The following is a 26,652-nucleotide window of genomic DNA, read 5'->3' on the forward strand; positions in this document are numbered from 1 at the left end:
CTAGTGGTAGTCATAACGGGGCAACTCTAAACTTGGTTGGGCAATTTTATTCTCAATATTTGCAGCAACATAAGTATTACGAAGTCAAATCGTAATTCAGTTTGAATTTTTGGTGGCACAATAATCGGACCAGTTTGAATTGGATAGATATATGACCATGTTTAAAGGGCTTATCTAGAAAAAAAAAATATTTTCGGCCATATGTAAATCCGGGCAAAGTGTTGTCATTTTTAAAGTAATGTATATTTATAGTGTTTGAACTAATTAAGTTAACGAATATGCATCATAACTTATTCCATTTTTATTTTTCAGATGTTAGAGACTTTTGTTATTGCGCGGCAATTGGATATAAAATAGTTCCAACTGTGAGAATACAGTGCCAAGATACAGCTGGCAAAAAAAAAACATAAAGCCAAGCATACAAGAAGCTATGAACAGCTTCATTCTTCATGCAAAGGTAGGTGTAATTTCACTTTTAACACTGAGATGACGACTTTCCATACTAACGGCATAGAGAAATATAGTAAGACAAGAGTGCTCACTCCATACATCAGTTTTTCTATTAATTTCAGTGTCTACATCTAGCATCGAGTAGCGGAACTATCAGTTCTGCTACTTGACAATAGATGTAGCAGTACTGATAGTTCCGCTACTCGATGCTAGATGCCAATAGTCTTTTTGCTACTAAAACCGATGTATGGAGTGAGCAATCTATGTATTTTTTTCTCTATGCTAACGGCGTTAACGATTTCCACCCCCTAAGCGTTAATCGATTTTTGATATACGAGGGGTGTTCAAAATATTCTCGGTATGAGAATGAAAACAAACAAGTACGAAAAGTTTGATATTTTTATTTTTCAATATACTCCCCCCCTATGTTCATACACTTAAAAGATCGATCAATTATTTTTTTTAATCCTGCATAAAAATATTTTTTATCTTTGGTGTAAAAATGCTCCTCCACTGCCGCCTTCAATGCTTCATCATCGGAAAATTTATTTCCACGCAGATCCTTTTTAAGATTGGGGAACAAAAAGAAGTCGCTGGGGGCTAAGTCCGGACTATACGGTGGGTGAGTAACAGTTTCAAACCCACATTCAACAATAGCTGCCTTGGCAATATGAGCAGTATGGACGGGGGCGTTGTCATGCAGAAGCATAACACCTTTGGTTAACTTTCCTCGCCTCTTTTCTTTGATTGCATCCTTTAATTGACGTAGAATGTTAGCGTAGTACTGTCCTGTGATATTTACACCTTTTTCTTTATAATCGATCAGTAATACTCCTTCACAATCCCAAAATATCGTGGCCATGACCTTGCCAGCTGAAGGGATGACCTTGAACTTCTTGGGATGAGCTGAACCCTTAATGTGCCACTGCATGGACTCTTGTTTATTCTCTGGGCCATAATGATGAACCCAGGTTTCATCTCCAGTAACTATTCTTTGCAGCACCTCATCAGGATTTTCACCGCACAGGTCAATAAAATCGGAACAACAAGCTACACGCATGTCTTTTTGAAGCCGAGTCAGCATTCGCGGAACCCATCTTGCACTTACTTTTGACATATTAAGATGGTCATGGATAATATCATGTACGGTACCAATAGAGAGATTGGTTACTTGTGCTATAGATTTTACCTTCACTCGACCATCTTCCAATATAAGTTTTTCCACTTTATCAATATTTTCTTGTGAAGTAGCTACTACAGGCCGGCCAGGTCTAGGGTCGTCTTCAACACTCTCCCTTCCACGTTTAAACTCGCTTGACCACTTTTGAATGGTAGATAAAGAAGGAGCAGACTCACGGTAAACACAATCCATTTCCTCTTTTATGGTTTTTTGATTTTTACCCTGTTTTGTCAAGAATTATATCACGCATCGATGTTCTAATTTAGTTAACATTGTCAATTCCCACATGATGTTCATGTTTGTTCAGCAATTGCAGAAAAACAAAAGAACATCTCGGTTCGAATTATACTTTTTTTTAATGTCAATGAATAAACCTTAGCGGCCAGTAACGAAAGAAATATTAGAAGAGGTTGTAAGATATCAATACCGAGAATATTTTGAACGCCCCTCGTACCGTCAGTCCGACCAAAATCTAAGTTTGTACGTTATGTAGTTTATTAAATATTTATTAATTATCAATAAACAGATAAGGCCGAAATAGATACATATAGCTGGTCAACCAAATATTGTCAGTAAAAAAAGGCGCGAAATTCAAATTTTCTATGGGACGATATCCCTTCGCGCCTACATTTTTCAAATTTGCCGCCCTTTCTACTGTCAAGATCTGGTTGACCAAGTATAGGTAATATTTTTTCGTGGGATAAGAGAAACGGTGCATGGCCAAACTTCAAGTTCCATCGCGCAATTAAATCAAATGCATATGTCTACAGCATCGCGATTGAACACGAAAATCGGCCTCATATGTCAAAGTTACTTTCTTTCCAGTTGTGTTCCTCTTACCCTACCTGACCCCTGACCTTACACTTCTTGCTTGAGAGCTTAGCACAGACTGATCATTAAGGGTGAATTACGATCCAAACCCCTTTAAATAAATATAATTGCAATACCAAAGCAATAACAAATGCTCAGTGTCAACACTGACTAGGAATAAAAAAAAAATACGGTTAAAAGTAAACAATTCATTCTAATTTCCAGAACCAGAGCGAAGTCCTCACCCAGCTAGACTATCGGCGAAAAGCTCAAAGTGCTAAGGGTCTACGGTGCCAACCCATCATTATTGCTGTCGGACCAACCATCGATGCCCTAAAGGACTTTTATGTTGCGTATGATGACATCCTTTATAAAATAGACTCGTTCTTGAAAGTTTTATGATTGGTAAAATAAATTATATAAATCAGTTTATTTTTCTTTAAACCACCGTTTTTATTAAGCCCTTATATTAAACAAGGTTACTGGTAATTCGACGTATTCTAGAAACTGCTGATTTTCGGATAGCTTACATGACCTTTTTAACTGCAAATTATGAGCTTTTACTATCTAAAAAGGAATATGTTGAGTTACCAATAAGCCATATTTTCTATTCTACACTATATATTTTTGAAGTGTTTGTCAAACGGTCTTAAAACCTTTTTTTTTTCAGATCCTGTATTTCCTGTAAGGTATTTTCTTCTACTATATTTTTAGGGTGTGGCCACGAAAGTAGTACGTAGTTGAAAATCTAAACTGCAATATGATTTTACTCTCATACCTACCATGTCAGCAATATTGCAGATTAGTGAGGTACTAAGTTTCTAATTTTCAATGATATCACACCCTATTAATATTCTGGAAATCAGTGTTTAGTAATATATACCTACAAAGTCGTGTACATTTTACTAGTGCTAGTTTGATAAATTTATCAAACTAACACCAGTCAAATTTACACTATTCATTTGGTATGTTTTACTAGACTAAGACCGGTACAATCAGCAAAACAAGCACTGATAAAATATTGGTAGATATTACCAGTTAAAGTTTGGTAATAACTACAGCACAAATATTGGTAGATATTACCAGTTAAAGTTTGGTAATAACTACAGCACAAATCTGTTAGATATTACCAAACATTTTATTAGGAAAAAATACGAAACACATGATAGATAATACTTAATTATATTTGATAAAATCTACGATACACTTCTGGTAGACAATACAATATTATCTCTGATAAAAAGCACGATACACATCTGATAGATTATACTAAGCTAACCTTGATGAGAACTGCATTACACATCTGGTAGATATATCAAACAACCTTTGGTAGTAACTAAAATTAAATCTGGTAATTATTACCAAACTAACGCTGATAAAATACACCTAACGTGATTAGTAAATACTGCAAAATTTTGTTTGTTAGAGTTTACTAAATAAAATAGATTATACTTACGAGTGAAGTTTAGTTTTCTCTATCAAACTGATTTAATACATTCTACCATTTAATAAGTGCTATCTACCAAATTTTTGTTGTAGATTTTACCAAATACCTTTGCATTTTCTTTTAAACTACCTTCGGTAATTTGTACCTAAAAAGGTAACAGTAGAATATGCAAAATGTATTTGGTAAAAAAAGACAAGTTTGTTGTGTAAAATATACAATATCTGTTTGGTAGATTGCAGCAAACTACATTGTACTTTTTTAATAAAGTATTTTGATAAAAAGGTTACTAAAGTACTTTGGTTGAAAATCTACTAAAGTTCTTTAGTGAGAAACGTTACTAAAGTACTTTGGTAAAAAATATTACTAAAGTACTTTGGTGAGAAATGTTACTAAATTACTTTGGTAAAACATGTTACTAAAGTACTTTGGTGAGAAATGTTACTAAATTACTTTGGTAAAAAAATGTACAAAATATATGTGTAATCTACCAAATAAATTTGGTACAACACCAACTTAATGTGTTTGGTAAAATCAACAAAAATTTGTGATAGGACCGAAATCAACCGCAAACTTTGGTAACATTTACGCAGAATCTGTTAAATTCAACCTAACATTTTTTTCAGTGTGTGGAAAAAATGCTACTTTCTTATCACTCTTATCAGTTTTTGAAATAGGTACAAAGAGAGGCTCTCTTACGAGTTGGTCGATAGATAAAGAACTATTTTAAATACACAAAATAGTTCTTTATCTATAGATGACAGAAAAACCTATTAGAAATGTGCAGTCCAGCGTGAGTCGAACTTAATGTACGGAACCCTTGAAACGCGGGTCCGACTCGCACTTGGCCGGTTTTCTTTTTAATTTGCTGTTTGTCATATTACAGCCGGACAGGACGAAACTATAAAGTACGGTACGGTGAAAATAGTCCCTAAACTTTTATTGAAATCTAAATTTCTTAGTCGAGAGAGTAAAGTCGATGATTTTGTTAGAAAGGTCATCTCAGGTCATTTATACCATATTATATTTATGTTAATAATGAACACAAACATCAGTCTAATATGATAGTATCGTATAGGTATTACAATAAGTATTCTGTTCTAAAAATAGCGGTAAGGCGTGCCACTTTCAAGCGGAAGGAAAATATGTATATTGAGGAAACCGGACTAACCCCAATAAGGCCTAATAGTTTCCCCTCTGGGTTGGAAGGTGGAGAGGTGAGACGATGAGAGAAGTAAAATTGCTTTCTTGATAACTAAACCTGTAAATAAACCGAACAAGTGCGAGTCAGAGTCGCCCTCGCCCACCGAGAGTTTCGTACTTATTTTTAGTATTTGTTGTTATAGAGGCAACAGAAATAGGTACCTACTGTAAGCATCACAATACCTAGTTAATGTCCTGTATGTGGCTTTACACTGATAATCATGTAGTAGGCACCCGGCTTTATACTTTTTGTTTATTGTATCTATGGTAATTTGCTAGTGAGTGAGAGAGAACTGTCAGATAGGGCGGCGCGCGTTGCCCGAGGTTATGTTCGATTTGATATTATTGTAATCTTAAACTAATCCTGTATATCAATGTAATAAAAGAAATGTTGCTGAAAGCAGTGGTTTGAGTGCTGAACCCCTTTTGCCGAGCATTAAATCTGTGAATGATTACATCTCAGAAGTGGGATTGTGAATTCAAATGCCCACATAGAAATTGGATGATTGTTTTCACCTGTATGGAGGTGCTATATTGAACCATCGCACTGAGAGACTTCGGCACAAGATCGGCCGAAGTGAAGGCATACAATGAATACAAAAGTGCAAGCCTTTGAAGAGCAGAGGCGAGTGGAACTACGCGAAGCGTGATGAGTTAAAGGCCCGACCACCTGCGGTCATCAACTACAATTTTGTCGGAGGGCTGCTGACCTGCGGTGAATGTGGACGTACATTCACTGCAAAGATAGGTTACGTCAGCCACCTGAGAGCTCACGATCGTCGCTCTCACTGATGACGAGAGGTACGTAGAAATGTAAGTTGCTTGGTCTTTTAAGAGTTCATTTCATAATGAAAGCAATAGAAAGTATATATATGATACAAGATAGATTTCATATTTTGTACGCTAAACAAAATGATTGACAATTGGTTTTGTTTGCTTACCATAAAAAGTGTTTTAAATTTGCAATGCACTGGATGTTTGCTATATATTGATCTAGTTATTAACCCGTGTTTTTGTCATTGTTTGTTTTTGGACTGTGAGATGACATGTTGGAATACAATGAGAATAGATCTCGACGAGAACGCAAGCAAAACAACCATCAGCTTTGTCACGGTGAGATTGGTGAGACACAGAGCTATCATTAAGAGCCAACAAGGTTACGAAGGAAGTCAAAAGGGTAAGGATGGCATTATGCAGTATTCAGGTACAATGCAGGTGCTCAGTGAAGTTAGTTATTAACACTGAGTTGTATAATGATGTTAGTTGAATATTTATTAGATATTATTACTATTCTTTTTTTGGATAGTCTAATGACACTAAAAGGTATATTGTTTCTAATGATGCATGAGTATATAATGCCTATATATGGTAAGAGATAACAAAACAATGTTATGGATCAGTATCGCAGAGGTTATCGCCATGATAAAATGATGGGATAGCGAAAATGAGAGGAAGAAAATGATAGCGGGCTAGAATTGTAGGAGATTGGCCCATGACGGTTGTCAATGGAAAGCGTTAGAAGAGGCCTTTAGCAGGCACCACACTTATTTAGATATATATCTATCTCTATACTCCGGTCTCTAATTCAGAATAAAATAATATAATAGGTAAATGTGCATATAAATTATTTTGGACAAAAGACAGAAAATAGTTTTTGATTTGACAACAAAAAAATAATTATTTATGAACATTTGTGTATGAAAAAGGGATTAAAAAAATGATAATTGAAGATATTTAATGGTATATTCTACATAGGTAGGTACATGCATGTAGTTGCATATCATTGTTATACTGAAAATTATCAATCTGGATACTTAGAGAGGAGCATATAGAAACAATAATGATTGAATGGAATTACACACAGTATGAATTCTAAATTTGAAATGATGCTGGTAGTTTCACATCTATTTCATGCTATTGTTTCAAATGTCATGCATCTCAATAACCCAATTCATTAGTTTATGTAATTCATTCTTAAGCCTGAATTTTGTATATGAGCAAGGTTTATATAATTTAAAGATGAAAAACAGATGAGCAGAATTTTTCGAAATTTTAAATGTTATCGGTTACAGATTTGTCATACATTCTTTTATTATTATTATTATTTTCGATTGATTGGATGTATGGAAATTTTGCATATTGGACTATAGGGATAGTCCAGGCTTAATCCTCACACCTCACATACAAATCAAGGAAGTTTAAATTAATGATATTAACATTTCAGAATGTAAAAGAGACTTGCACCATTAATGGTGTCACAATTATTCTACATCAGTTTACAAAAGAAATAAGTTTGAAAATATAAGCAACAATTTCAAAGCATCATTATTAGCAACATGATGTCTGGTCGCATTGTAGATACTTTTACTGACATTGCATATGAAAACGAAAAAGAAAGTTTATTTTCTGTTAACGAGTACAGGTTCATTTACAATGGTTAAGATCTCCTAGTAGGTATTTAAAAAAAGAAAGTGAATAATTTCACTCTATTTGGAATTCTTGAATACCTACTTCATACCTTTGAATTGATGACAAGCGGTATTTATATTTAAACCTTATTGCACAAAATATACACCAATGTACAAATTTGTCTCTCTAAATTTATAAATTTAGTGCAAGTCCTGTCTGGTAAAAGAATTTGTTAAACGGGATTGGCTAAACAAGAACAGATTACTTTTTCCGTGCTGTTGACTCAATATTTGTCTAATAATATTGCATAGTATTCAGTTATATTTTTTAAAATTTTACTAGGTATTCAAAATTGAAATAAGTAATGCAGTTATACATGCGTAATGTGTGTGTGTGTGTGTAATGGATTGCGACTAATAAATGATTATGATTATGATTGCAATCCAGTAATAAACCAAAAATGAAACTATGAATTGTTGCTATGAAATACAATTTATTTGTGACTTTACGATTTCATTTGCTTATAGGGTGAATTAAGGTATTGGAATAACTTTTAATATAGGTGGTATAATAATAGGTGGGGTAATGACGATAGTATTTGCTACGGTATACTCCGTGTAGTATACAGTAGTACTTATTTGGAGTGTTTTCTTTGCGGGTGCATGTCACCCCAAGGTTTATTGCTGCGTTTTTGCCGATTCCTGTGGCTGAATCCCTATTACTTTACTATTGTGAAATATTGGACGAAGTTTAGGACGAAACATCAGGACCATCAGGTCATTGAATAATCTGTTTATATAAATAAAAAAAAAAAACATATTTTAGATGTTATTTCTGAGTTGATGAATTGATGGAATATTTGTTATTTTAATTAATTAATGTTGATGATTTTTGATGAAGATAATGATTGATATCCATGACGACATTGACGTCTGATTACGATCTTAGTAACGATGAGTAGGTATCTAAGGAAAATCTAAGGTAATAGAGGTCCGATAACGATGATGATGTATATGACTGAACATGTCTACTACAGTGTCGATATCGGCGACGATGTTTGCCCCATGACAGGGTCAATAACTGACCATATCGATGATAAAAACGGAGCTGGACGATTTAGATGACAATGTCGGCGATAATGCTTGACCGACCACTTTGATGACGTTATATGGATGATGTATATAGTAAGATGAATTGATGATGATAGTGATTGACTGAGTCGATGTGCATGATCAATGAATTAATTATTGACGAGGACTGAGACTAAAATGATCGTTGCTACTGCCAATAATTATAACATTTTTATTTTTTTATGTTTCAACGCTGGTAACCTGGCTGAACGGATGAAGTTGATGATAAGCGAGGGCTTCGCAGCAAGAGCTGACTGAAGCAAAGGAGGTTAAACCGTTAAGATGGTGCTGCCAGCAGTGGGCAGGGCCCAAGCTGCCGATGGTCAGGGCCACAGAGTGAGGAACCGACGTACATACGCGCCGTGTCCAAGATTACCACCTTCTGCATCTGAACCTTGATCCAGCGACCCAGCGAGAGTATCTCTAGGTGTTGTTCGAGACTCTTCGCTGACATGATTGCTAGTTATCATATTAATATTATGAATCTAGAATATAACTGTTGAGTTTTGGCAGACTGTCTAGTGCAGGCCGTAATGGCAGACTGTCTAGAGCAGGCCATGACTGTTTATTATGTTAGTTTATGTTTTGGCAAAGTTAGGTTATTGTAATATAGGCTTTGTTGTCTGATCCAAATTAAAATATATATATTAGTTTATACATTGGCAAACTGACCAGCGCAGGCCTTGAAGGCAGACTGTCTGGGGTAGGCCGCGATTGTTTATGATGTTGATGATTTAAACTTTGGCTGACTGTCTAGAACAGGCTTTGATAGCAGCCTGTCTTCTAGAGCAGGCCGTGATGGCAGACTGTCTAGACTGGTCCAGTCTAGAGCAGGCCATACCAAATCAAATTATTAGATTGACTAGGTTGAATCTTGGCAGACTGTCTAGAACAGGCTTTGATAGCAGCCTGTCTTCTAGAGCAGGCCGTGATGGCAGACTGTCTAGACTGGTCCAGTCTAGAGCAGGCCATACCAAATCAAATTATTAGATTGACTAGGTTGGATCTTGGCAGACTGTCTAGAACAGGCTTTGATAGCAGCCTGTATTCTAGAGCAGGCCGTGATGGCAGACTGTCTAGACTGGTCCAGTCTAGAGCAGGCCATACCAAATCAAATTATTAGATTGTCTAGGTTGAATTTGGCAGACTGTCTAGAACAGGCTTTGATAGCAGCCTGTCTTCTAGAGCAGGCCGTAGTGGCAGACTGTCTAGACTAGTCAAGTCTAGAGCAGGCCATAACAATTTATACTTTGGGATTATGTCTAGAGCAGGCCTTAAGGGCAGACTGTGGTTGTTTATGATGTATTATGCTTTGCCAAACTATTAGAGCAGGCCTTAAGGGCAGACTGTGGTTGTTTATGATGTATTATGCTTTGCCAAACTATTAGAGCAGGCCTTATGGGCAGACTGTGATTGTTTATGATGTATTATGTTTTGCCAAACTATTTAGAGCAGGCCTTAATGGCAGACTGTGGTTGTTTATGATGTATTATGCTTTGCCAAACTATTATAGCAGGCCTTATGGGCAGACTGTGTTTGTTTATGATGAATTATGCTTTGTAAACTATTTAGAGCAGGCCTTAATGGCAGACTGTGATTGTTTATGATGAATTATGCTTTGTAACCTATTTAGAGCAGGCCTTAATGGCAGACTGTGATTGTTTATGATGAATTATGCTTTGTAACCTATTTAGAGCAGGCCTTAATGGCAGACTGTGATTGTTTATGATGAATTATGCTTTGTAACCTATTTAGAGCAGGCCTTAATGGCAGACTGTGATTGTTTATGATGAATTATGCTTTGTAACCTATTTAGAGCAGGCCTTAATGGCAGACTGTGATTGTTTATGATGAATCATGCTTTGTAAACTATTTAGAGCAGGCCTAAATGCCAGACTGTGTTTGTTTATGATGAATTATGCTTTGTAAACTATTTAGAGCAGGTCTTAATGGCAGACTGTGATTGTTTATGATGAATTATGCTTTGTAACCTATTTAGAGCAGGCCTTGATGGCAGACTGTGATTGTTTATGATGAATTATGCTTTGTAACCTATTTAGAGCAGGCCTTAATGGCAGACTGTGATTGTTTATGATGAATTATACTTTGTAACCTATTTAGAGCAGGCCTTAATGGCAGACTGTGATTGTTTATGATGAATTATGTTTTGCAAACTATATAAAGCAGGCCTTATTACTGTGATTGTTTATGATGAATTATGTTTTGCTAAACTATTTAGAGCAGACCTTAAGGGGAGACTGTCATTATTTATGACGTGTTATACTTTGCCATACTGTTTAGAGCAGGCCTTGAGGGCAGACTGTGATTGTTGATGTTGGTTTATACTTTGGCAGACTGTCTAGAGCAGACCATGACTGTAAATTAGTTTATATAAGTATATTGAAAGATTATCGAAAGAAGGTTGTTAATGCTACCAGGTGCTGGTCGTATTAAATTATTGTTTACATGATGTCAGGTTAAAGCATGTGAAGTGAGAAGATTGGTTTCTCAATAAGGTTAGCTGGTTGTATTAAGTTATTGTTTACATGATCTCAGGTTAAAACATGTGAAGTGTGAAGATTGATTTCTCAATAAGGTTAGCTGGTTGTATTAAATTATTGTTTACATGATCTCAGGTTAAAGCATGTGAAATGAGAAGATTGATTTCTCAATAAGGTTAGCTGGTTATATTAAGTTATTGTTTACATGATCTCAGGTTAAAGCATGTGAAGTGAGAAGATTGATTTCTCAATAAGGTGAATATATGCAAATAGTCATTGGCTGTGATTGACTAATAAAGGTCTATAGTCAGAAGTTTACAAAAACTATTCTTATGAATGTTTGTTTGATATCGATAAAATTGTTATGATATATTACTGCTGTTATTAATGTACAATTGTTTTTAGTGAGAGGACTCACTTTAAATAAAAGGACGGCCGAAGCTGTAAGCATCACAATACCTAGTTAATGTCCTGTATGTGGCTTTACACTGATAATCATGTAGTAGGCACCCGGCTTTATACTTTTTGTTTATTGTATCTATGGTAATTTGCTAGTGAGTGAGAGAGAACTGTCAGATAGGGCGGCGCGCGTTGCCCGAGGTTATGTTCGATTTGATATTATTGTAATCTTAAACTAATCCTGTATATCAATGTAATAAAAGAAATGTTGCTGAAAGCAGTGGTTTGAGTGCTGAACCCCTTTTGCCGAGCATTAAATCTGTGAATGATTACACTACATCATCTGTAACAATGACAGACAGACGGACGGTAGAGCCTTAGTAACAGGGTCCCGTTTTTACCCTTTGGGCACGGAACCCTAAAAATTACAGACCCAACTTTGGATCACCTAGACAGACTGCAGCAATCAAATCAAGCCTATATGGCACAAACAAATCTCTTAAGAGGAAAGGAAACGGCTGTTCCTCCATACAAACTTAATCCCCGTTTTCCTCTCTGGAATCTGGATATTGTCATTATGGGTAATATTTTTAATAATTTGATGTATGCGTAATTGCGTATTAACCTACTAATGCCCCTAAGTTTGACTTTATTAGATTTTTTTGATTATTGTAAAATTTAGGTGCAAAAACAGATTACATAAAAAAAAATTTAAATTGAAATCAGTCTCGTAAGAATGTACATGATTAGATGTTTAATAAAAAGTATTAGTTTTCTTAAAAGTGGTTTCTACATATGTCACGTTCTTAAATTTATTTATGGAATACTCAATTCCTTATGTGCATATAAGTAAATAAAAAGAAAAATGAATTTAAAAGTTACTAAGTGCATACTGTAATATCTGCTGAAACCAGAGTTCGAATAGAATCCAAATAAGTGTATAGTGTAGTGGAAGAAATATGTAGTAGTACATTATAATAATATTTTAGGTACAGTATTTTTATTTGTGTAGGCTGTATTGTATTATTATATGTAGCATATTTGTGTTGTAGTACCAAATTAAATTTTTAGGTTTAATTTTATTCTAATTTTGTAAATATTAAGTATTTCGGTCTTAATAAGTTACCGCAATAAAATGGACTGACCTTAGTATATTTAATTTCCGGTGTCATCATCAAAACAAGAAGAACACACGCGCTCGCGCCGCGATCTTGGCAGCAAATACTTTACAGGCAGCACTCGCGCGTATCATTACAGTATCAGCGATAACTAAGGAGTTGTCGTTCAATTGTCAGTAGTTTACTGGACATAAGATTGCCGTGATGGAGTAGCCAACTATGCGGGCGATGCACAGTGGATCGAATGGCAGTCGAACATTGAAATTGGACTGTACTATTTTTTAGGCTTTTTTTGCGGTTCAAAAGCTGGAATGGCAAAGTAAGATTAGTAGGAACCCTATTACCCTCATTACACCTCGTTCAAAAAACCAATTCACTCGAAAACTTCTAGGCGGCTAATATTACAAAAAACATGAGTAAGTATTTTATACCTATCCATCACTATTTACTTGTGTAAGTAGTACATATGTGCATTTTATTAGCAACAATTAGTTATTTCATATACTATGTATTTCATAACTATGAGTCCCGTTGTATAATTTAATAACATATACAGTTGTGTGAAATAAGATTCTTAAAAATAAACGCAAGTCTTTGAATGGTACTTTTTTTTTCATTGGTATGTGGTCGCGAAATAGATGTAGGTAATTACGACGGCACACGTATAGATACGAGTACTTACGTGTATATATTTTCTGCTTTCGCGAACAATATAGATTGCGTTTGTTTCAGATATACGTCTACATTTTCCTGCTTCTCCTATTAGTTGCAGTCGCTTTTCTAATATTTATTATATGCTTAATAGAGGCTTATTCTGATTGTAATAGTAGGTTATGAATTTAATCTGTGGTTATGAATATGATCTGTCAGTTTAAAAAGCGACGTTTAATGTTGAGAGACTGAGTTTAGTTTAGGTATGTTATGTTTATTAAATAAAGTTATTACTATTAACATATAGATAAATACCTACTTAAAAGTTTTATATTATTTGTGAGTATAGCTGTATTGTCTCGCCACATTACGGCTGGCGGCGTACAATAGCTCCAATTACTAGGAGCCGTGTTGATAATCGTCAGTCGTAAACCCTCTGAACGACCAACGTTGGTAGTAATTGGTTCAATCAGCATTGTTTTGTGGCGTCACCTGAGACTGATCTATGAAATTAATCATCAAATATACTGTACTTAAGCTAACTACGGTAAAAGCCTAAATGACAAATGGCAGTGAGAAATAAGCTTACATCGCAACTAAGACAGTGTCCAACTTGGGAACAAATCGAATTACTTTTATCAATAGTTTTATATTTGTGTTTTTTAAGTAGTCATACTCACACTACTATAATATGCATACATTATAAAATGAAATAGATGTCATATCATCATCATTGGCCAAAACATCATCTGTTGAGCGTTTCTTTTTTTTTGCCATTTTTATATATTTGACCTTTTTTGCCACTTTTGTGTTATTTCTACTCAGAATCACGAGCTCTTTCGATCCTAATGGGAGTAATGGGATCAAAAAATGTCCCAGAGTTTTTTTCCTATTGTGTTACCATTTTCCCATATACTTTGTATGGCGGTAACAAAGAGGAAAGATTGAAAAATTTATGAAAATTTTAGGATACTTTTTAGGGTTCCGTACCCAAAGGGTAAAAACGGGACCCTATTACTAAGACTCCGCTGTCCGTCCGTCCGTCTGTCACCAGGCTGTATCTCACGAACCGTGATAGCTAGACAGTTGAAATTTTCACAGATGATGTATTTCTGTTGCCGCTATAACAACAAATACTAAAAACAGAATAAAATAAAGATTTAAGTGGGGCTCCCATACAACATGATTTTTGACCGAAGTTAAGCAACGTCGGGCGAGGTCAGTACTTGGATGGGTGACCGTTTTTTTGCTTGTTTTTTTTTTGCTTGCTCCGTGCGCGAGTCCGACTCGCACTTGGCCGGTTTTTTTCTCCTATTAAGAGGCCGGTATCGATTTTAGTCGCAAAAATGTAAAATTGATAGATTTAGTCGATGACATTGTCCACCTTTTGTTACGTAATAGAAATGACAAGTACTGGTATCTTTGAGCACGTCTTCTTATCTTGCATTTGTACAGATCATTTTTTTGAAAACTGACTAAATTAGTAATGTTTTTTTTTCTGAGGGACGTTTAGGTAAACGCGTGTATAAAGCATTGATTTAGTCGATCTTATTTGTAAATTTCGTAAAGTTTGGACTGCTAAAATGGTAGTTTTGTATTACACATACATATCCTGTACTCCAACTTTCATAGACTACATTTTTGTTATATGATATTGAACAAGAGTAAATGAAAGTTAGACGAAATCAATTTTCACCAGAAATTACTTCAAAACAAGTGAACATTTTTCGTGAAAATCGAATTAATTTGAACGTAATTTTGATACTTAAACAATCTACAACATTTCCTAAAACTGTTCTTATACATCATTTTTTATAATTTACCACCATAATGTTTTGTAGAATTTTTAAAAACTGCCCCTTATCGTCATATATTTCCGGTGACGCACGCTCGGGACCTCATTAAGTCATTATTATAAAGCAAGATGAGAAAACGTACTAATAGAAACCAATACTTGTTATTTAGATATTACGTAACAAAAGGAGTACAATTTCAACGACTAAATCTATCAATTTTACATTTGGAGCCAAAATGATTAGAAATGATTTGATTAATGATTATGAATGATTGATAGATTGATTTTAGAAATCGATAACGGGCTCTTAAGGATGAAAAGGGCTGGCGATCCTAACTAGAAATAACACAAAAGTGGCAAACCATGATGATGTCCTACCATAAAATGTAGGTACTTATAAAGTACGAGGGCTGTTTGATAAGTACCCGTTTATGAAAAAAATTATTAGTTGTTTTGGTTTATATGCATTTATTTTTCTTCATAGTCTCCTTTTAGCTCTATACACTTGTTCCACCTATATTCAAGCTTCAATAAACCATCCAAAAAGTATGATTTCGGAAAGTCATTAAAATAGGCCTCTGTGACGGCAATGACTTCGTCATTTGATCCAAATCACTTACCACCGAACCATTTTTTCAGGTTGGGAAACAAAAATAAATCGCATGGGGTCAAATCTGGAGAATACGGGGGGTGAGGCAATAGGGCATAGCGTAATTGTGTTAATTTAGCCATCACAACTCTAGACGAATGAGCTGGTGCGTTGTCGTGATGAAACAGTACTTTTTTATTTTTTAAATGGGGTCGTTTGTCCTTCAACACAGCGTAAAATTCATCCAATAAATTGGCATAGTACTGCCCTGTTATCGTTTTCCCCTTTTCTAAGAACTCAATATGTATAATACCCTGCGAATCCCAAAAAACGGTCGCCATGACCTTTCCAGCCGTTGGGACGATTTTTGCTATCTTTCGAGCAGGTTCACCCGGTAAAATCCACTGCTTCGACTGCCCTTTCATTTCCGGGGTGTAGTGGTGACCCACGTTTCGTCTACGGTCACGAAACGACGCAGAAACTCCTTCGGGTTACGTTTGAACACGGCCAAACACTGCTCCGAAGTAGTCAGTCGGTTCCGTTTTTGCTCCTCCGTGAGTAAACGCGGCACCCACCTCGCCGATACTGTCTTCATACCCAATTTTTCTTCTAATATGTTTTGTACCCGCTCGATTGGAACATTTACAGCATCAACGATTTCTCGAAGTTCAATTCGGCGGTCGGCTAAAACGATATTTTCAATTTTCTTAACCATATCGTCTGTAGTCACCTCAATTGGGCGGCCTGGGCGATCCTCATCAAAGACGGTTGTTCTCCCCCGCTTTTACTCGTTAAACCAGTATCTGACGGTTGTCATAGAAGGAGCACATTCATGGTAAACAACTTGCATTCTTACTTTTATTTCATCACATGTTTTTCCTTCCAAAAACAAGAATCTAATTACAGACCGATACTGCTCTTTCTCCATTTTCACAATTTTAAGTTCACGCTTTCACTGAATCGCTGTCAAATGAGAAAAAAACAAAAGAATGCTGTTTTTTAAAAAAAAATCCCACCTCTGAAAAATGGCTTAAAACGATTGTATAGATATTTTCGGTTCTGTGATATTAATACATTTGGAAAACGGGTACTTATCAAACAGCCCTCGTATAATGATGCCAAACTTCATTACTAGCCCCTCCCGCTCAAACCCCCGTACACCGCACCGCACGCGCCGTTAAGCGGGTTAGGTTAGGTTTGAACTGCGATCCTCACAGAACCGAACAAAAGTTGGTTAGGTTAGGTTAGAACTGCGAGCCTTACAGAAACGAAATGCTTACATCTTGCTTAATGCTTAAACGAAACGAATTTTGCTGGGACATCAGTTGGCCGCGACCATGACCAGTGAAACCTGTGTCGAAACGTCGGTATATAAAGGTAATTTAATAAATTTCGCGTTAGACCCGTCTATAAATGTGAGTTAACGAAATGCTACTAGAAAAGTGGGTTTGGTTAATAGGTTCGAATCCTCACAGAACCGAACTGCTATCAGAGAAGTTTTAGCCTAACGAACCCAGTTAGGCTCAAACTGCGACCCTTACAGAAACGAAATGCTACCTACTAGAAAAGTGGGTGGTTTTACCTCCTTTTCTACATAGTGCACCATCTATGTACAATAATCTTTCACCGGCCCCCATAGAAGTCGGTTTTTTTCTTAAAAAATATTTTCTACTATTTTATGTCGCACTATACGAAAAAGTAGGTGCAACAAAGTCAATCGCTCTAATAATAATAATTCGCTGTATAATTTTTGGCAAACCGCGACTTCTCAGTTCGGGGCGAACTATAAGTCAAAATAATAGATGCCTAGCAAAGGCATCCCTATTCGTATTTAGGTATTATTGAAGACAAAAGAAGTTTATTAGAATATAAATTAATTAACCGATTTTGAATAATTTAGTACTATTATAGGCTGTAAAACATTCAAGTATTGTTTAAATTTAAATTATAAATCAAAAATCCGATAATTTATTTAAACCTCATTCAAATTATACAGTGTGTGGCCTACAACACGGGCGAATAATTAAAACGTAGATTCTACTTCTCAAACTAGACAATGTTTGTTCAGCGACTTTTAAAAATAACTTGTGGTTTGTATTTTAAAACACTTTAAAATTTATTCAAACACGCAATGTATTACGAAAATGATTATGCCTGTACGATGACAAGACTGACGGGCAATGTCAATTAGACGGAATTTAAAGTACATTGAAAATATTATTTAGTTTGTTTGAAAAAGGGACAATTTTAAGACTACATAATTTCAAAAAGTTGTTGAACAAAAGTTTTATTGTTTGAGGAGTAGAATCTACGTTTTAATTATTCGCCCGTGTTGTAGGCCACACACTATATAATATAACAAAATACAAATACAAGACGGACAACGGAAATTATTGGAAGGAGCAACCCTCATAAATCAAAAACGTCCCATTTATAATAGGTACCCTATTGATGAGGTTTACCGTATCCCATTTAAATTGATTGCGGTGAAGCGAAGCATGATGTACCTTTTAGAGTGATGTTTGTAATCAGTGACGCAATAATATTTTCACCACAACAACTGGTAAAGGCTCTCTTGATTGTTCAAAAACTGATAGCAAAGTTGCATTTTATTCACATGTGAGGCAAATTTTGAGTTGTTTTCTTATGTTTGCTGGTAGAATTTACTTTTAAATGATGATTTTGAATGAGAAATATATGAAAACATTCATTTGGATTTGATTTTGTTTGATATCTTACAGTTAATATTTTCTTCGGATTGGTGAGGTGAAAAATTTTGTGTTTCACTCGGGGGACAAATTTTGTTTAACCCTCGTGTAAGTAGTAATTTGTTATCACACTGATGCAGTGCATGGGACTTGAGTTATAAGGTAACAAGATTTATAAAAATAAATGTTTGCTGCTGTTGCAGTCGCCATCCGAATATAATCTTAAGTCCCTGTATTTTGGGCCGCCGTGACCAACAGATGAGCTTTAACGTAATTATCCCTTGTTATGAGTATCAGCAGTATGGCATATTATTCACCTTCTTTGTTCTTATGATCTAAGAGCTAACCCGGAAAAAGTTAATCAATTTATAGAACTACGAAGCCTCTGGGTGAAGGCCAGAGTGGCAGGTCAGCAAAGATTTAAAAAACAAGCAACAACGGTTGCACTCCGAGAGTGCCGATAGAAGTGAAAACTCACCTCACTATGTTACCGACGCCCGGTAACTCGATACTCACGTTTAGCGGAGGTATTCTATTTATTTATTATAGGTATATTATTATCATTCTCAAATAAGATAACACTTTTTCATTGACATGTTTATTTACATACTACCATGGGGTCATTATTTGATTTGGTGTAAATTGGCATGTCCACGGTAAAATTTGAAAAATCTTTAATTTAGGTATTTAATTTGTTTGCCCATAATCAAATGTAGGATGCAAGGATTTTGAAAAACGTTTTGGTCCTTTTCTGTGAAACTTATCTCCGAAGATATGGACCTTGGAATTTTAAAGTGTCATGGTGATGACAATTTATGGGATTAGTATGGCGTTAATAGATGGTAATGACAAATTATCATTTATACCTTATAAATAATAATATTTTTTACTCACTTTAAGTGAAATATTATATAATTTTAAAGTATAATAAAGATTCAAAGTAGTTACTTAACAAAAATAGTTTATTACTAATACAAATTGTATATTCTTCCGAGGCTAGCTCTCCGTCTATTAATACGATTTCGGCAAACGTTTCGGGGAAGATTCGCTTAACTGCCTTTACTTAGTATTATACAGAGATAACCAATAATGTATCCGTAGGTTAAATAAAGAAACGAACAATATGTAATAGATAGTTCAAATAATATAGAAGAGGCTTGGTAACTCATATATCTGATATAATTGTAATGCTTACCTACTTACATAATTCTTACTTCTACCGGAAAGGGTATTACTTTGGCTAATAAGGGAAGGCTTTTATACAGCCAAGGTGTACAAGAGCAATTCGTTATTTTGTTAACTCCTGCCGCAAAAGAGGGGAGGGGATGGGGAAAGGTACCTAAGTACAAAAGTTAACGATTTTAAAGTATGCATCTGTTTAGTATCTATGTAACGTAAGGATCTGAACAATATCCGTACCTAGTCTTAGTTCGTAAAAGAAGACAATTAAGAAAAGAAACAAAATCCAACTACTTTGTATAGGTAGTGTGAATAACGTCAAAAAATCGATACATCGTTTACGCCAAGTAATCACACTCTAACTAGAATATTCCCGAGTTAGTCCAAAAGTGGGACATGAAAGAGACCATAGACATGCTTCCGTTTGTAATAACGAACTAACTATAAAGTTTACTTATGAAGTTATTTCATATCGCTCACGATAAGATAATTTCGTTAATGAAATTGTGCGTAAACTGTAATAAGTAACCTCGAAGTTTGTACTCAACTAAATGACGCGTGTATATACCTACCTACCTGGGTTTCGTTTAGAATTAGATTATATATGTATTACAGCTTTCGTGCCAGGAAGCCAAACTGTGGAACGCAAGCGCTATCGCACTGATTTGATTGAAACTGAAATACTTACATATAAACCCCAGTTCAGTTCAGTTCAGTGGCAGTTCAGTATGACTCGCTATTTTTGTGTGGGATTGGTTTCCATTGCAAAACTACATCTGTTTCTTCTGCGTCATGAGCTAGATAAAAGAGACTCGTTAATGTCGAATTTTCTAGGTAACAAGTACGGACGAAGGACATATTTCCTAATAGTGTTAGCTAACCTTGAACCTCTTTAGTGCACAATAGATGGGTCAAACCTTTACGAAGTGCCCATGGAAGAATGTATTCTTAGAAAGTAGGTATATCTACCTATAGGGACTTAACTTTATTCATGTGTAAGACAATATTCTGTATTTTATGTAAGGCTCTAAGTTACGTAGGTATTAGAGCTCCCGATACACGTGTTACACGCTGACACGGGTACCCGTGTTCTTAAGCCCGGCGGTATTAAGAACCCGAACTACACGAACCCGCCCGGATTCGGAAACGTTTACACGGGTACCCGTGTACCCGTGTACACGGATACACGAAAAAACGGATCTTAATTACCCGCGGGTTCGATCCTTTACTCTCGTGTAGCGGAGAATCGTCCTTTGAAGACATACGATTGAATAGGAAGATTCGATTACTTTGCAGTTTTACCGGATTGATTGATAATGTCAATAATTAATAGGTAGGTAAGTACACTTTGTTTCAATAATTCATATTTTTTGCTTTACTCTAAATAAAATTAAAATTAACAATATTTTAGTATCTTTTGAGTTCACTGATATCTCATTTTCTTCATTGATGTAGTTTTTAGGGTTCCGTACCCAAAGGAATTGGCTCAGAAAGCCCTTTCGTTTAATACCACACATGATAGGTTTCTAAACATTTTTTTTTAATTCCATACAAAAAAGATGACGTCATAACTCCTCTCGTTTTTAGGGTTCCGTACCCAAAGGGTAAAAACGGGACCCTATTACTAAGACTCCGCTGTCCGTCCGTCCGTCCGTCTGTCTGTCACCAGGCTGTATCTCACGAACCGTGATAGCTAGACAGTTGAAATTTTCACAGATGATGTATTTCTGTTGCCGCTATAACAACAAATACTAAAAACAGAATAAAATAAAGATTTAAGTGGGGCTCCCATACAACAAACGTGATTTTTGACCGAAGTTAAGCAACGTCGGGTGGGGTCAGTACTTGGATGGGTGACCGTTCTTTTGCTTGTTTTGCTCTATTTTTTGTTGATGGAGCGGAACCCTTCGTGCGCGAGTCCGACTCGCACTTGGTCGGTTTTTTTGATAATAAAAGTTAACCTAAATGATAATCTAGTCCAAAAGTAGATAGTTATGCTTACTGACCAGTGTTCGGCAAAGTTGGTGCCACAACGCGGGAATCCAGATAGAAATGTTAATATGGACATCATTCAAATGCCGCGATCTTGTTCGAAAAAGTATTAGAATATTGAGTGTTATTTATTTATAAATAGACGTTTAAACATTTAATAAACGCATAAATTGTATCGTTATTCATTAAAAAGATTGATACACTTTTAAACGAGTAGGTATTGTTTCAATTTCCAGTATAAATTATAAGTTATACCTAGCTCTTATTTTTTGCACCCGTGTTAAAATAAAGTGTTGTTTAAAATATACTTGACGGAGGCACGGGCGACGACGGTGGGCGTAGTACCTCAATGTATTACTTCACAGCTAAATTAGTATGCTACCAGTGCATGAAATAAGCATTCGGACTTGTTAACCATACTAGCGCCTACTATATTCCAGTACTAAATGATAAAAAGAACTAATTGCTATTCGAATGCAAACGGATTTGCCGTGAAATAAAAGAGCACATGAAACGTTCAAAGCTTTATTTAAGTCAAGCTAGGCCGGCTCCAACCCTACACCTCTGACCTGAGAAGATTTAGCCCAATATGGGACCGGCAACAAACTCAGCGGGACACATCTTTTCAAAACAACACATTCTTTCTTTATTTCACAAAAGTAAGCTTCTAATGACACATAAGAAATCAAAATAACACTTGGAATAAAACACTTAGCTAAATGGATAAAGAACGTTGGATTCTATAAGCTTTCAGAATAATCCTTCAGGTATAAGCCTTCAGGAACGTGGCGAGTTAGGCACTAGGTATGGCTAACGTCCGATCTCTAGCGCGGTCCGATCAAGTCTGCCGGCGGAGCCTCATCGCTCCCGCCTCGAAGTCAAGTTGGCAAACCCGCTCGACCGGTCTACCAACATAACGACAAAACTGCCACCTTGTACCAAACTTCACCCAAGTTAAACAACTTGACATTCCAAAGCCTTCTACCTGTCATCATAGTTCAACAATATGCCAATAGACGGCGTTACTATCTACGTTATGAATTTCGTTACAACTTCAGTGATACGTAGCCAAACATTGCTAATCGATTGTATACAGGCGTCTAAAACTATGAACTATAACGCCGCAATACGTCCCTCTGGAGTCACGCCCCGACACGGCCATCCTGCGGTTCACACGTCGCCGTGTGAGCGAGCCGTATCTGAAAAGGAAAATAAATTTGCAACAGTAATTGCTGTAAAGCTCGGCCAACCTGACCATGTGAATTATAATAAAGAGCTGACCATGTCACAAGGTATTGTCTTTATTTTATGACAGAAATGTACAAAAAGTATTCGCATGAAGATAACTGACAACAGATAGTTCATTAACCTTACACATGATACACAATTTCAAGTCTATTTTCTCTCAAACTCTTTGCTTAACTGACCGATATTCCTGGACAATCCTCCAGGGTGACCGAACCTCATGGACAACCCCGGAAGACGACCGACATTACTGGACAATCCTGGGGTAACCGACAGCCACCTTGTCTTAACCAGGTAACTCCGAGGATAACCCCAGGACGACCGACTTTCCTGGACAATCCTCAAGAACGACCGAAATCCATGGACAGTTCCTGAGGATGACCGATATTCCTGGTCAATTCTCAAGGGCGACCGAAATCCATGGACAGCCCCTAAGAAAGACCAACACACATGAACAATCCTCAAGGACGACTGAACCTCCTGGTCAGCCCCTGAGGACAACAACAACTACAGAAACTCGCTCAAGAGTTCTTAAACAGAAGTAAAACATCTCAAAATAATCCCAACGAAATGGGAACTGCTCACCAGATTAATAAAGTATGATGCACGCGTCCAAGACAAAGGAAGTCCAACCCAAGCACGACGGCTGATGCTTTCCGCCTTGCAGTTGCCGTTCGTTGCTGCAGCAGATGGCGAGATGCACGATGTGGTTTATCGTAGCTGGCTGATACTGAAATCATCATTTGCACGGTATCAGTTCCATTGTGTACCTAAGTAGGTTAAACTTCAAGGATTGCGAGCGTGCTTTAGAAGCGGAAACGAAAACATGGATACAGGACTTTTAATTCTTTTATCTCAGATTAAAATTTAAACTTCAATGAGTGTGTTTTATTTTACTCTATGAACAAACATGGTGTTCCAAAAATTAATGAAACTCTTAAAAAAAATAACTCGAAAAGCGACATCTAATTAGTTAAGCTAGACTGTTATTTAGCAATTACACTCAAAATAAACATCACTAATAAACAATTGGAACGAAACCTCTCCTTTTATTTCCAATGCTCCAGCACAGCAGATACTGCACAGCTGCTTCTGTGTTACAGGCGTGACGGCGTCTCGTGTTGTCTCTGCTCCGGTTGCAGCACACTGTAACATTAATTTTCATACGCGTAGCTCATGTTTTCAAAGTATACACGGTTCGTGATCTATCACGGCATTACGGGCAATAATTTGTCGCAATTTATTGATTACTAAACGATAAAAAGGATGTCATAATCTTAGGAACATCTTATATCGGTGCAATTGTATTTTCATGAAAAAAAAAAATTTTTTTTGAGGGTAGATGCACAAGTAAGCGATGAAATAATATTACGTCGCGACAGCCAATATTTGATTTTAATTAACAAATTTGGATTTCACATCAAAATAACTTAAGATCACTTAGATTTAAATGGATTTTAAAAAATTAATTGTATTTTCATGAAAAATCTATTATTGAGGGTAGATTCACAAGTGAGCGATGAAATAATATCACGTCGTGATAGCTAATACTTGGATTTAATGAACAGTATGGATTTCAAATCAAAATAACTCAAGATCGCTTCGATTTAAATGGATTACAAAAATTAATTATAAAGAAACGTGGCGATACCAGAGATGACGTCACGTGTTATGTTCGACTGACTCAATCATAATTCACAATAACTAACACCAAATACCATAATGAAGTGCACTCACCTTTCAATAAAGGTTAGACGTGAGCTTACCATTACCACGTGTCCAGATTATAGCATGTAGGTCCCCGAAAACAAACCGGAAATACACCGCACTCCCACGTGGCTGTGTAAGCAATACACGAGTATCCCAACTTCTGATGACGGAGGCACGGGCGACGACGGTGGGCGTAGTACCTCAATGTATTACTTCACAGCTAAATTAGTATGCTACCAGTGCATGAAATAAGCATTCGGACTTGTTAACCATACTAGCGCCTACTATATTCCAGTACTAAATGATAAAAAGAACTAATTGCTATTCGAATGCAAACGGATTTGCCGTGAAATAAAAGAGCACATGAAACGTTCAAAGCTTTATTTAAGTCAAGCTAGGCCGGCTCCAACCCTACACCTCTGACCTGAGAAGATTTAGCCCAATATGGGACCGGCAACAAACTCAGCGGGACACATCTTTTCAAAACAACACATTCTTTCTTTATTTCACAAAAGTAAGCTTCTAATGACACATAAGAAATCAAAATAACACTTGGAATAAAACACTTAGCTAAATGGATAAAGAACGTTGGATTCTATAAGCTTTCAGAATAATCCTTCAGGTATAAGCCTTCAGGAACGTGGCGAGTTAGGCACTAGGTATGGCTAACGTCCGATCTCTAGCGCGGTCCGATCAAGTCTGCCGGCGGAGCCTCATCGCTCCCGCCTCGAAGTCAAGTTGGCAAACCCGCTCGACCGGTCTACCAACATAACGACAAAACTGCCACCTTGTACCAAACTTCACCCAAGTTAAACAACTTGACATTCCAAAGCCTTCTACTTGTCATCATAGTTCAACAATATGCCAATAGACGGCGTTACTATCTACGTTATGAATTTCGTTACAACTTCAGTGATACGTAGCCAAACATTGCTAATCGATTGTATACAGGCGTCTAAAACTATGAACTGTAACGCCGCAATACGTCCCTCTGGAGTCACGCCCCGACATACTTATCTAAACTAAAGTGATAAAAATATCCCTTTACCCGACTACCTGGCTTGTCGAAGGTCACCGTTAGATTTTCTATTGTTTGCGTGCGTCGTGCAACGAGTGCATAGTTGAAGTTGAAACTAGCCCGAAAGAGATGGAAAACAGTATCCTTTTATTAGTTAATGCCATCCTTTTCTAGTTTAATGATAAGGAATTGGTTGAGAACCCATTTCCAGTAGAAAATAAGTTTATTTATGTTCCTCGGACCAAGTTCGCACGTTGTGATTTAAAGTTTATTTGCTCAGTGTTTATTGTAAAACGTTCACCTCTGTTCATTATTATACTGTAATATAAATGTATTTCATTAACTTATTAAAATTAGAAACATTGTAGTAGGACGTAATACAACACGAATCCCGTGATACGAATCCCGTATTAGCATAATGATTGAGGTCATTAACCCCGTGTGGCACCAACTTTGCCGAACACTGTTACTGACACTACCACGAACGGATAATATACCTAAATCATATTTTCCTTTGTAACGCTAGGGTGGGCAACTCTGATGCTTGAACAAACCAGCATAATCATAGTATCAAGACCCGAACCATCAGTAACCCAAAATCCCTCTTACATTAATTAACGTTTCATTTAAAAAGAACTTGTTGTTTTTATAATACGCGTTGGTGCTTTTGCTCTCATCTTTTTGTAATAAGCTCAACACATCTGTAAAAAATATCTTTCAGGTCGAATTATCCCATTATTTTGTTGCCACGCGACACGCGGCAAAGAGCATTTTGCTAATGACAAAGACAGCAAAAAATTCATAATATCTACGCCTAAGATTTCTAAAGTATCTCATCACGTACGGTATTGTCTTTATTTTATCTATGCATGTCATTTTACGAAATCTACGACGATAAAGAACTAAACTGGACATGTTTTTTGAGTAACTACCTAATTATTACTTGAATAACACATGACACAGGTAATTCAAAATCAATACCTAACTTAGTACAACACATATTAATCACATTGAAAATCCGATAAATTTGATCGGATTCGATTCCAATCGGAGCTTCTGAACTTTGTTTTATTTAAAGCTCTACACATTACTTTAATCTCCGCTACACGCCAAGGACGGGC

The 26,652-nt window shown here is 36.2% G+C and overlaps 2 protein-coding genes across 2 annotated transcripts in view; both read right to left on the bottom strand.

Annotated features, from left to right (window-relative positions):
* The window catches only part of LOC134649463 (aldehyde dehydrogenase 1A1-like), a 31,786-nt gene extending 19,009 nt beyond the window's left edge, over nucleotides 1-12,777 (bottom strand). The window contains exon 1 of the mRNA XM_063504219.1: nucleotides 12,672-12,777. Coding sequence (XP_063360289.1) covers nucleotides 12,672-12,701 — 30 coding nt within the window. The 5' untranslated portion in view covers nucleotides 12,702-12,777. The remainder of the gene's footprint in view (nucleotides 1-12,671) is intronic.
* LOC134649588 (major facilitator superfamily domain-containing protein 9-like) overlaps nucleotides 1-26,652 on the bottom strand; it is a 336,592-nt gene that overhangs the window by 169,049 nt on the left and 140,891 nt on the right. The window lies entirely within an intron of this gene.

This window comes from Cydia amplana, chromosome 7, assembly GCF_948474715.1.
Source record: "Cydia amplana chromosome 7, ilCydAmpl1.1, whole genome shotgun sequence".
NCBI classification, from domain to species: domain Eukaryota; kingdom Metazoa; phylum Arthropoda; class Insecta; order Lepidoptera; family Tortricidae; genus Cydia; species Cydia amplana.